At 46.9% G+C, this 10,959-nt stretch overlaps 1 protein-coding gene across 1 annotated transcript in view; it reads right to left on the bottom strand.

Moving 5' to 3' along the window:
- Positions 1 to 717: 717 nt before the first annotated feature.
- The window catches only part of MOSMO (modulator of smoothened), a 31,368-nt gene continuing 21,126 nt past the window's right edge, over positions 718 to 10,959 (bottom strand). The window contains exons 2-3 of the mRNA XM_040440089.1: positions 2,610 to 2,822; positions 718 to 1,257 (exon numbers count right to left, since the gene is read on the bottom strand). Coding sequence (XP_040296023.1) covers positions 1,073 to 1,257; positions 2,610 to 2,822 — 398 coding nt within the window. The 3' untranslated portion in view covers positions 718 to 1,072. The remainder of the gene's footprint in view (positions 1,258 to 2,609; positions 2,823 to 10,959) is intronic.

The raw sequence follows: 10,959 nt of genomic DNA, 5'->3' as shown, positions 1-10,959 counted from the left end.
TCTTCAGGGAAATGGCTTTAGTTATCTACCGCTTCCAGTTCGCACGCCACAGTGATTCCGCTAGCAAAGCATTTGTAGCATTCCTTCCCCGGAAATGCCTGTATATACACTGTATACTGCGTCAGCAAAAAATATATATATATATTTTTATAAATATAAATGAGACAACCCCATCCTCAAATGTCCTCTTCTGAGGGCCCATGCAACGTGGGGCCTGGAGGGGAAAAGACGTAGTGTTTCCAGTAGGCTGGGTGCTTCTAAAAGGAACGCAATATTCCCTTTATATCAGATGACCCTCCCTCGTCTGCCCCCCCCCCCCCTCGCTCAGTACCAATAACTTCCTAGACGGTCAGGTTTCCTCCATCTAGGAATTAACCCCAAAATAGTATTAAGTTGGCAATTGCACGCCAAAGGTATAATAACCAAGCTTTCAGCCACAGGATGTCACAGGGTTTGAAAAGACTTTGATCTTTTTTTTGCTCCGTCGCGTGGAGCGCCTTTTTTTTTTCCCGGTCACCGAGTCTCTAGTCCGCGATTGCTCCACTCTAAGTGAGGCCAGCCCCACTTGGCCTTGAAATGATCCTAGGTCATATACAAAGTCCATAAATACTCTTAACGATTTTTTTTTTTTTTTTCGTTTCCTCTTCGGTTCCTATGTTAGCAGACAACAAATACGGGGGGGGGAAAGAAAAAAAAAAAAAAAGAAAAAAAAAAAAAAAAAAAAATCGGGTACGGTAATAAAGGTCAGTTTTTCTTGTCAGTGTAAAGCATTGTTCTTCACGAGTCCACGTCACAGTGCAGACCTAACGGCATAAATCAGTCAATGATATTTCTATTTGGTTGTGGAAAGAAAGGCTTTCCATTTGATCCAAAGTGCATAGTGAGAACAAGTCAATGGTTTTTGTTTTTTGTTATCAGTCTCAGTTCTCTTGTCCCTTTCAGGTCTTCTCCTGAGAAGGCAAGGTCCTCAGGGGTGTTTAAGGAACTGCCCCCAACACCATTCCCGATAAAATTATATCCTATCCATTCCAGGAGAAAATAAAATATAGTCTTGTCGTCTCCCCCTTTTACATCAGCCGGGTAAACATACTTTGCCTGCAAATAATAGTCCCACTATAGTAAAGAAAATGGATAAGACAAAAAGTACATAGGACGACCCAACGACAGTGTTGTTGGGTAGTTTGTAAGGTTGTCCACCAACTTCATTGATGTAAAATCCTATGGGGAATATTAATGCTGCCATACAGAAGAGGATCACTGCAAGAAAAGAAGAAGAAGAAAACACATTATGATGAGGGGTTTTTATTTGGTTTCTGTAATTAATCCTAAAAGGCAAGATTTATAGATCAGCCAGGAAACAAGTGATGCGACATATCCCGCTACCCTCTAAAATGGCTCTGTGAGTGCAGGACGCAGAGCTTAGAGAGATCCGGATCTTCCACCCACACAGAGTGATTGACGGCTCCTGCGTTGTGCACTCCTACAGGGAGAGCGAGCACATGTATCCATTACCCCGACCATACTCAAACACCTATATAAAAAGGGACCTATATACCGTATTTTTCGCCCTAAAAGACACACCTAGGTTTTGGAGGGTAAAAATAAAAAATAATTTTAAACAAAAGGTGCTTCTGACAGAATGTTATAGGGGGATCTGCTGCTGAACAATGTTATAGGGGGGCACAGCACCTCCCTATCTGTCCTACGCTCACCTGATAGATCTGCTTTACCTGCTAGGGTGTGTTCACACAACGGATTTTGAAAATCCACTTGTGCGGTTTTGATGCATTTTTTTTACTTCAATAGAAAACTGCATTTTCAGCTTGTGGTTTCTGGCATGAAACAGCTCCAAAATGTAGCAAAAAAAGTCACTTTTTTTTTTTTGCTTTTCATTCATTTCAGTAAGAGATCTCATGCACAAAACCTTTTATGGCATCGGTGTCTGTATGGCAAGGTATCTGTATTTTATGGATCGCCATACATATGTATTAGCTGCATGTGCACCTCCATAAGAAGTAAATTTGAGAACGCAGGTGCACGCTACCTTGGCTGAAACACAATTGGATTTTAATTAATCAGATAGCTTGTACAGCTGTATTCTACTTTGCCCACACTGCAGGCTCACAGCCTGGGAGAGGCATGTGTAGGATATAGCTGGGTGCTACTTTGCCCAGATTGTAGGCTGTAAGCCCAGGAGAGGCATGTTAGAGTAGGCCCCATCTGATTAGAAGCCACCTTGTCGTCTGGTAGATGGGCCCGACATATGTTTGATCAATTATATGCGCAAAGAGCTTCTAACTTCCCTTGCAGTAAGTATGGCCACCAAGCAGCTATTATTCTTTCAGTGTTTGCTTATATCTTTGTGCAATTGACTAACAGTGTGCCGTTACCTGTAGTTCTACTACATTAACCATCTTGTCATGGATGTCATCACATATGTGTGAAGGAGGCCTACAGGAGGACTGTTCAGTCCCTGTCCTCACAATCTATATACTGAGGACATCCTAGTTCTCTCATTGTCACCCACTGGTGAACAATAAGCGCGCGCTCCATCCAGTAAAGATGGTGGCTCCACGGCAAGTACACCCTGAATCTAAGTGAACACTTACTGCCAGTGAATGCTATCCAGCGGGCATATTTCGTCGCTTCTCTTCTCCAGTGGGAAGCCACTAGCAAACCGCATGTAACAGTCAATGATATAATTCCCATAATGATGAAAAACAGTGTTGTAACCCACTCCGGAGGGAGACGAGGAGGAATACAGGTCCTGTCACGTCCATGTATAGTCTGACATTGCCTGACGAGGCCGACGGTGAGAGCACCTGCGGACAACACAAACTGCATTAATACTGAAGAACATAGCAAATCAATACTGCGCTGTGCAAGACAAAGTAAGAAGACGACGGTCGGAGGGGGTGGGGGAACGGCACTAAACATAAAACGAGGTAAAAAACAACAACTGCTCCCAGTGCAACCTCTCCGAATGTTAGGCTAGGCATACACAAAAGAAATGTCAGCCGACCGTTCTCTCCCCTGATCCTCCCATATATATGCATGCTGAATTTAACCTACCCAGTCATTCCTATGGGAGCTTCTTTTGCTTCAAAATAAACATGCATGCTCAGTCAAGCATCCATGTCTATGGGTTGTCAGGATTTATAGGGGATATCCAGGAAAAGATATTGATGACCTAATTTCAGGATAGGTCATCAATATCCGATCTGCAGGGGTCCGACACCCGGGACCCCCGCCGATCAGCTGTTTAATGCAACTAGGCCACGTGACCTATGTATGGTGACATCACATGGCCTAGGAAGAGGCCGCTGCACTCAAGTCCCATTGAAGTCAATGGGGCTGAGCTGCAATATCAAGCACAGCCACGGTACAATGTAGGGCGCTGTGCTTCGAAAGCTACCAGTAGCCTGCAACGCCTCCCCGAACCAGCGGATCGGCAGGAGTGCCAGAAAGTGGACAACCACCGAGGTGATTATGACCCATCCTGAAGATAGGGCATCATTATCTTTACCTGGATAACCCCTTTAATGTGTAAGGCTGCCATTAGATAGGCCATAGACATGTGTTAAAAGGGTTATCCTACCCCTATAAAGACCCCCCCCCAATGCCCGGGCCCCTCATATACATTATACTCGCCTGCTCTCCGGCACCTGCCTCCCTCTGGTACCCTGCACAGCTGCATCACCCCGTCGTTTGGATCAAAACATCCCGCGACGGAGAAGCAGCCAATAGCAGGCTGTGACGGGAACAAGCATCTCTAGAGTCACCTGCAGGGAGTTGCAGCGGCGGACGTGTGGGGATCAGGAGCGACACAGGTGCCGTGGGAGCAGGTAAGTATAATGTATACGAGGAGTCCGGCAGAGTAACAGCGCTGGATCAGAGGGGACCCAGAAGACAATATAACTCTGCAGGTTACCCCCCCCCCCCCCCCCAAAAAAAAAAAAAAAAAAAGAAGAAGAAAGAAGGAAACGGACACCCCTTTAAGACTATCATGTTCTCAAATAAAATCAGTTAAGTCTGTGCTAAGAAATATTATCCAGAAGAGCACAGATCACACTGAACAGAAAGTCAGCTATCACCTATTCTGATTGATCTGCGACCCCCCCCCCCCCATCTAGCAGATGAATGAGTTTCAGATTGTCCACAATGGGACATAATGGAAAGGGTGTCACAGAGAGTGCAGCCATTACTCACTTCTCCACCCACTGTTTACCTTTCACAGGCTCAAAGTGGACAGGCCCCAAATCGACATTTTCCCAGGTCAGACAGAAACTGCAGTAAATTTCGGGGAGGAGACTTTTCCCGAAGCCAGCACCGACTAAAGGCCTGATTTACACACCTGTGTTTGCTCAGCGATTTGAGCCAAAAACCAGAAGTGGATCCTATACCCATAAGCAGAGATAAGGGTTGAGCGAATCGGGTTCGGATTGCTGTATCTGAACCAGATTCTTTTAAAAAACTACGCTAAGAATATCGGCTCCGTCCTACTGTAAGGCTACTTTCACACTTGCGTTAATTATTCCGGTACTGAGATCCGGCAGAGGATCTCAATACCGGAATTAAACGGATCCGTTTTGTTTTGCACATCAGGATGCATCCGTTCTGTTAGAATGCGGTTGTTTGAAATCAAAAAAGGATCAGCCACTAAATACATTGCAAGTCAATGGGTGACGGATCAGTTTTCTTAGGCTCCAAAAAAAAAAAAATATATATATGTATTGATCCGTCACCATTGACTTTCATTGTTTTCAGTGACGGATCTGTTTTTTCCCGCAGCCCTGGCCCCCCATAGAAGTGAATGGGGCTTCAGTGAATAACGCATTGCATCCGGAAGAAAGTGCGGATGCGATGCGTTTTTCACTGATGGTTGCCAAGAGATGTTTGTAAACGTTCCGTTTTTTTATCACACGTGTGAAAAACGCGTCAAAATGCATTGCACCCGCGCAGAAAAAAAACTGACTGAACTTGCAAAACGGTGCGAGTTTCCCTGAACGCACCCTGACACAATCCGCCTCGTTTCTGTGAAAGAGGCCGTACATCGTCTCGCCTCTACGACGCGTCACTTCGTTTATTCGCATAAATTACTGAATCAAAATACTAATCCGAACTTCGTGCCTCATTAACAAAGCCAAGTACAGCTTCATATTTTGATACAGTAATTTACGCAAAGTGACGCGTGATAGAGGCGAGACTAAGGCCACTTTCACACTAGCGGCAGGACGGATCCGACAGGCTGTTCACCCTGTCACATCCGTCCTGCCACCACTCCGTCCCCATTGACTAATGGGGAAGGGGGCAGAGCTCCGGCGCAGCACGGCAGTTCTCGGTGAGAGGCCGCCGGACTAAAAAAAGTCAGACATGCAGTACTTTTAGTCCGGTGGCCTCTCACAGTGCACTGCCGTGCTGTGCTGGAGCTCCGCCCCCGTCCCCATTATAGTCAATGGGGACGGAGCGGCGGCACGGCGAAATAGCGGCAGGACGGATCCGACAGGGTGAACAGCCTGTTGGATCCGTCCTGCCGCTAGTGTGAAAGTAGCCCAAGTCAGTCTCGCAATATTTGCAGAAATTAAAATATCTTGCCTCCGCAGAGCTGTTTTTGAACAGTAGGACGGAGCCGATATTCTCAACACAGTTTTTAAAAAAGACCGGCTCAACCCTAGGTATAATGGAAGATCTGCTTCGCTTCTGTGTTTGCTCCTGGTTTCGGCTCACAATCAGTGATGGAAATCACTGACCGAACACTGACGTGTGAATAAGGCCTAACTAAAACGTCACTTTCTGCAAGGCAATTATCGTGTAAATTATCAGTAAACTGAGAGAAAACGGGACAATTATCAAGCAATGAACGATAGAGACAACTAAAAATCGGTAGATTTCTCGTTGGTTTGAGCGTTTGTGTGGGCACAAAAATCGTTGGACGCGAATGATTTCATACGTGTAAAGAGGAATCGTTCACAACACGCACGATTACAGACGATTACACCGTAGGGGTGTTTAAGCACGTCACTCAAGTTATTGCTTTGCAAAAATACAACAGTCTGCTTTACAAATGATGAAATCTCCCATTGGCGCGAACCATAATAATTGGCACGTTTAAAGGGTCATTGAAACGTTCAGTACATCAAGAAACAAATCGTACCGATCTTCGCCTCGTGTAACGGTACCTTAAAGGCCATGTACACCTTTGGGGCAACTTTTTTTATGTTGCATTGTTCTCATATGGAGCTAAAAATCTTTTTTTTAAATTGGCCTTTTTTAAAAATATGCCATCCTTTTTTTCTGTACAGAGCCGAGGAGGTTTTCATCCGCGCCACGGGGAGATGCAGCGGCGGCCGTGCAGGCATCAAAAGCGACACGGGTGCCGGGGACTGAGGCAAGTACAATCTGTGTGAGGGGCCCAGGCATTATAGTGGTTAGATAACCTCTTTAATGCCAATTTCTCGGGTGATCATCGCTAACGAGTGTTCACTTGAACGCTTGTTAGCGATCATCCTGCAGTGTAAGGCCCCATTTACACGTCCGCAAAAGGGTCATTCTCTATGGGCCCAGACATGAAGCGGAGAGCACACTATGTGCTCTCCGCTTCTGCATTTGCGGAGCGCGGCCCCGAACTTCCGGTCCGCAGCTCCGCAAAAGATAGAACATGCCCTATTGTCCGCAGCTGCAGACAAGAAAAGGCATTTCGATAGGGGGTGCCGGCCGGGTGTGTTGCGGATCCGCAACACACCACGGACGTGTGAATGGACCCTTAGCCTGTATCAGGCCGATTGAGCAAGCAATTGTGGGAAGGGAAGCGTTCCCTCCTTGCTCGCTAGCGGAGGAGATTGCTGCTATTACATGCATCGCTATGCCATCGCTCGGCCCAATTACTGTCTAGACTCTAGTGGTTTGCCGGCGGCAGATCGCTATTAGACACCACGATCTGCTGCCTGCCTTTAACATGCCCAAAAATTTGGAATGCCCGATGAACGAGTGGTCAAGATGATCGGTAATGAGCATTCATGCGAACGCTCGTTAGCGATTATCGGCCAGTGTAATACAGCTCTAAAACTGCCGCCGATTGCCCGATGAACGAGCAAACAATCAATCAATCGTTCATCTGGCAATTCTGATTTTTAAGTATGCTTAAAAATCAGCGCTTCCAGGCGGCAGATCTTGCTGTCTAATAGCGATCTGCCTCCCGACAATCGCTTGTAATACAGGCTTTAGATTCTTGCTTCAAATGGAGGAGGCGATCCAAGAACAGTAGGTCACAAAAGGACCCATTAATAATCAGGATAGAGGGGCAGTGTGATCAGATGTTCACAACCATTAAAGGGGTGTGAGAGATTAGAAAAACATGGCTGCTTTTTCCAGAAACTGCACCCCGATGAGCAGTGTATGGTATTGCAATACCCCACACAACCTATGGACTAGAGTGGTGCTGTTCTAGACAAAAAGCAGCCATTATGGTGTGTGTCTCATACCAATTCATAATAGGGAACGCTGACTGATGATTAACCGTGGGTGATCAGAAGCCATCAGATGGCCTCAGGAGGGGGCTGGGGACTTGCTCGGACGCTCAGATGCTTTCCAATGTGTAGCTTCTTGCAGATTTAGAAGAAGCAAGTCTGGACTTGTCCAGGGGAGATAAATGCGAGAGACGGATGAATAAAACGTCTCATTGCTTTACAATAGAAAAGCAGAACAAATGCCCTTTGAAGGGATCTTAAAGAAACCCCGCACTGAGACCTAACAGGATACTAGCTGGGTCCTTATACAATCCGCTGCAAGGACGAGGCACAGAGGCAGACTGGGGGTCATTTACTAAGAGCACTATGCCTGCTTTTGGCGTAAAATAAATAAATTTAAGTAGCTAGGCTCAGTTTTGCTACTATGGGACAATATTTAGTTGCACTGGCATTTTCACACCGTGGTTGCCACTTGAGAAAGGGAGTGACGGTAAATGTGTCGAGTGTGATGGTCTCATCTTTTATGCCTGGAAACAGGCGTAAAAGCGGAGTGAAAACTACTCTAGCAAGACCTCATGCACACGACCGTTGTGTGTTTTGCAGTCCGCAAAACACGGATGGCGTCCGTGTGAACGGCACGGACAGCCATTAACATAACTGCCTATTCTTGTCCGTAAATGTGGACAAAAATAGGACAGGTTATATATATATTTTTTTTTTGCGGACCACGGAACGGAGCAACGGATGCGGACAGCACACGGAGTGCTGTCCACATCTTTTGCGGCCCCATTCAAGCGAATGGGTCCGCATCCGAGCCGCCAAAACTGTGGCTCGGATGCGGACCAAAACAACGGCCGTGTGCATGAGGTGTAAGGCAGGAATAGTTTTTACTCCAGGTGCACAGACTGCCGCCGGGACACCTAATTTATGATGAAATCCCAGTCTCGTCATAAATTAGGTGCTTTCTCTGCCAGCGCAGGGGGAAACTAAGGGGCACGCTGGTCTTAATAACCCTGTGTGCTGGCGGAGGATGCGCCGAAGTTATGAAGTGGAGTCTAAATGAGAGACCGTTCCTTGCTGGCTTAAATTTAGACCATTTTCTACCCCTAAAACAGGCGTAGAAAATGATAAAGGAGCGTCCCCTTCCCCTTTTTTAGGCCTGGCATGAGCGGGGAAAAGTTGCAGATTGCGGAGCAAACAACCGCCACTATCTGTGCCAGATATAAGCCAGAAAACTGGTGCATATCTGATAGTAAATGACCCCCGAAGAGCAGCGGTCTTTGTAAATGTCCCGCTCTGTGTAGTGAAATACATAAAGGCGTGATCTCACGGAAACTATCAGGTCTAAACCATTTTCAGATCGTAGGTGTCTTTTTGAGGGTCCGCAGGTAATCTCTCTTAGTGCGGGAGTGTGCATGTCAATCCTCCGCTCGCTTCACTTCTGTGGGACTGATAAAGCACTGTCTATGTCAATCACACAGAAGTGAAGAGAGTGGCGGGGGAGAGATTTGTGACCACTGGGGGTCCTGGTGGTCGGACCACCCAGCAATTATGACTATTTATTACCTATGCTGTGGATGACAGATACTTCTTGTAGGATCACTCATTTATTACTGCAGGGACAACAACAACAAGGGGGAAGGATTGAGGCCCCTCTCAGACACTTGTTAATTTTTTACCGTTACCCTGCACAGTTTGACATTATCCAATCTCTGTTGCCAGTGTCAGACTGCAGAGGAGAACCTCCAACTGGTAACACCCAGCTAGACCGTCACAGCAAACTGCCGGCAAGTCATTCATGCCTTCTAGAAGGAATAACAGAGGAATGGCACAACAGGGACATAAAAATAGATGTTCCATTATTGCTATTACATGGGGAATCTAAGAAGCTACTAAAACAGACATGTCCAGAGAGGGGGCAGGTCCGCTAAGCCTGTACCCTACAGAGGACTAGGTTGCTTAAAAGGGGTTCTGCAGTTTGTTTAAAGAGGACCTTTCACCTGTATAAACTATGGTAACTGAGTATGCTGCCATGTAGAGCGGCGCCCGGGGATCTCACTGCACTTACTATTATCCCCGGGCGCCGCTCCGTTCTCCCGTTATAGGCTCCGGTACCTTTGCTTCTTAAGTTATAGTAGGCGGGTCTTCCCTTGTCCTGTGGGCGTCTCCTTCTCCTAGGCTGCAGCGCTGGCCAATCGCAGCGCACAGCTCACAGCCTGGGAGAAAAAAACCTCCCAGGCTGTGAGCTGTGCGCTGCGATTGGCCAGCGCTGCAGCCTAGGAGAAGGAGACGCCCACAGGACAAGGGAAGACACCGCCTACTATAACTTAAGAAGCAAAGGTACCGGAGCCTATAACGGGAGAACGGAGCGGCGCCCGGGGATAATAGTAAGTGCAGTGAGATCCCCGGGCGCCGCTCTACATGTCAGCATACTCAGTTACCATAGTTTATACAGGTGAAAGGTCCTCTTTAAGCGCCGCTGCCTTCTCAAACAGCTGATCGGCGGTGGTCCCGGGTGTTGGACCCCCGCCGGTCAGATGCTGATAATCTATCCAGGGGACAGATCAGTTAAAACAAACTGTAGAACCATTTTAATGAATGTTTAATCAAAAACACAAAACCCCCCAGGAAGGCGACTTCGGTAGCAGCTGTGTCACAATCACTCTAATTAACCTTTCCTTTTAATGCAGCATTCATATTTAATAAAAGGTCCTCAGCTGAACCCGCGGCTCCTCTAAATTAAAAGCAGCCATTCTTGGCCAACACATTTCTTCTAAGAAACAAAAGGCTCCTTTTATTAGGAACAGACGCGGCGATGGTTTAGAGATGAACGTTAGACAAAACATGAACATGTGAAGCAAAAAAGAAAAATAAAATCCATAAAAATATAACTATAAAGCAAAATACGACAGAGACCCATGATGGCCAGGAATTCCATCTCCATGTGCTCCCAATTCTACATTCAAGGCCTCACGCACACGACTGCAATACATAGGGGGCACCAGCCGTGTGCGCACTGTATCACGGATGCGGATACATTCACTTGAATGGGTCCGCAATCCAGGAGATACGTGCGGTACGGAACAGGGGGCATGAATCAGAAGCCGTGGGTTTTGTGTCCGTGCCAACACAGCAAAAAAAAGTAGAGCATGCACTACTTTTTTGCTGTGTGGACAATCGGATGCCGATCGTGGACCCCATTCAAGTGACAGGGTCCATGTACACGGGCGGGCACCTGGTCGCAATTTGTGGTCCACAGCACGGGCATGGCCAGCACACGGGCCATGTGCATGATGCCTAAGGGGCATCTGTCAGCAGATTTGTCCCCGACATTGGCTGACCTGTTATATGTGCTCTTGGCAGCTGAAGGCATCTGTGTTGGTCCCATGTTCCTATGTGCCCGCATTGCTGAGAAAAATGATGTTTTATTATATACAAATGAGCCTCTAGGAGCAACGGGGGCGTTGTCATTACACCTAGAGGCTCTACTGTC

This window comes from Bufo bufo, chromosome 7, assembly GCF_905171765.1.
Source record: "Bufo bufo chromosome 7, aBufBuf1.1, whole genome shotgun sequence".
Lineage (NCBI taxonomy): Eukaryota > Metazoa > Chordata > Amphibia > Anura > Bufonidae > Bufo > Bufo bufo.
The sequence above is the reverse complement of the archived record's forward strand: the minus strand, read 5'-3'. Positions and strand labels throughout refer to the sequence as shown.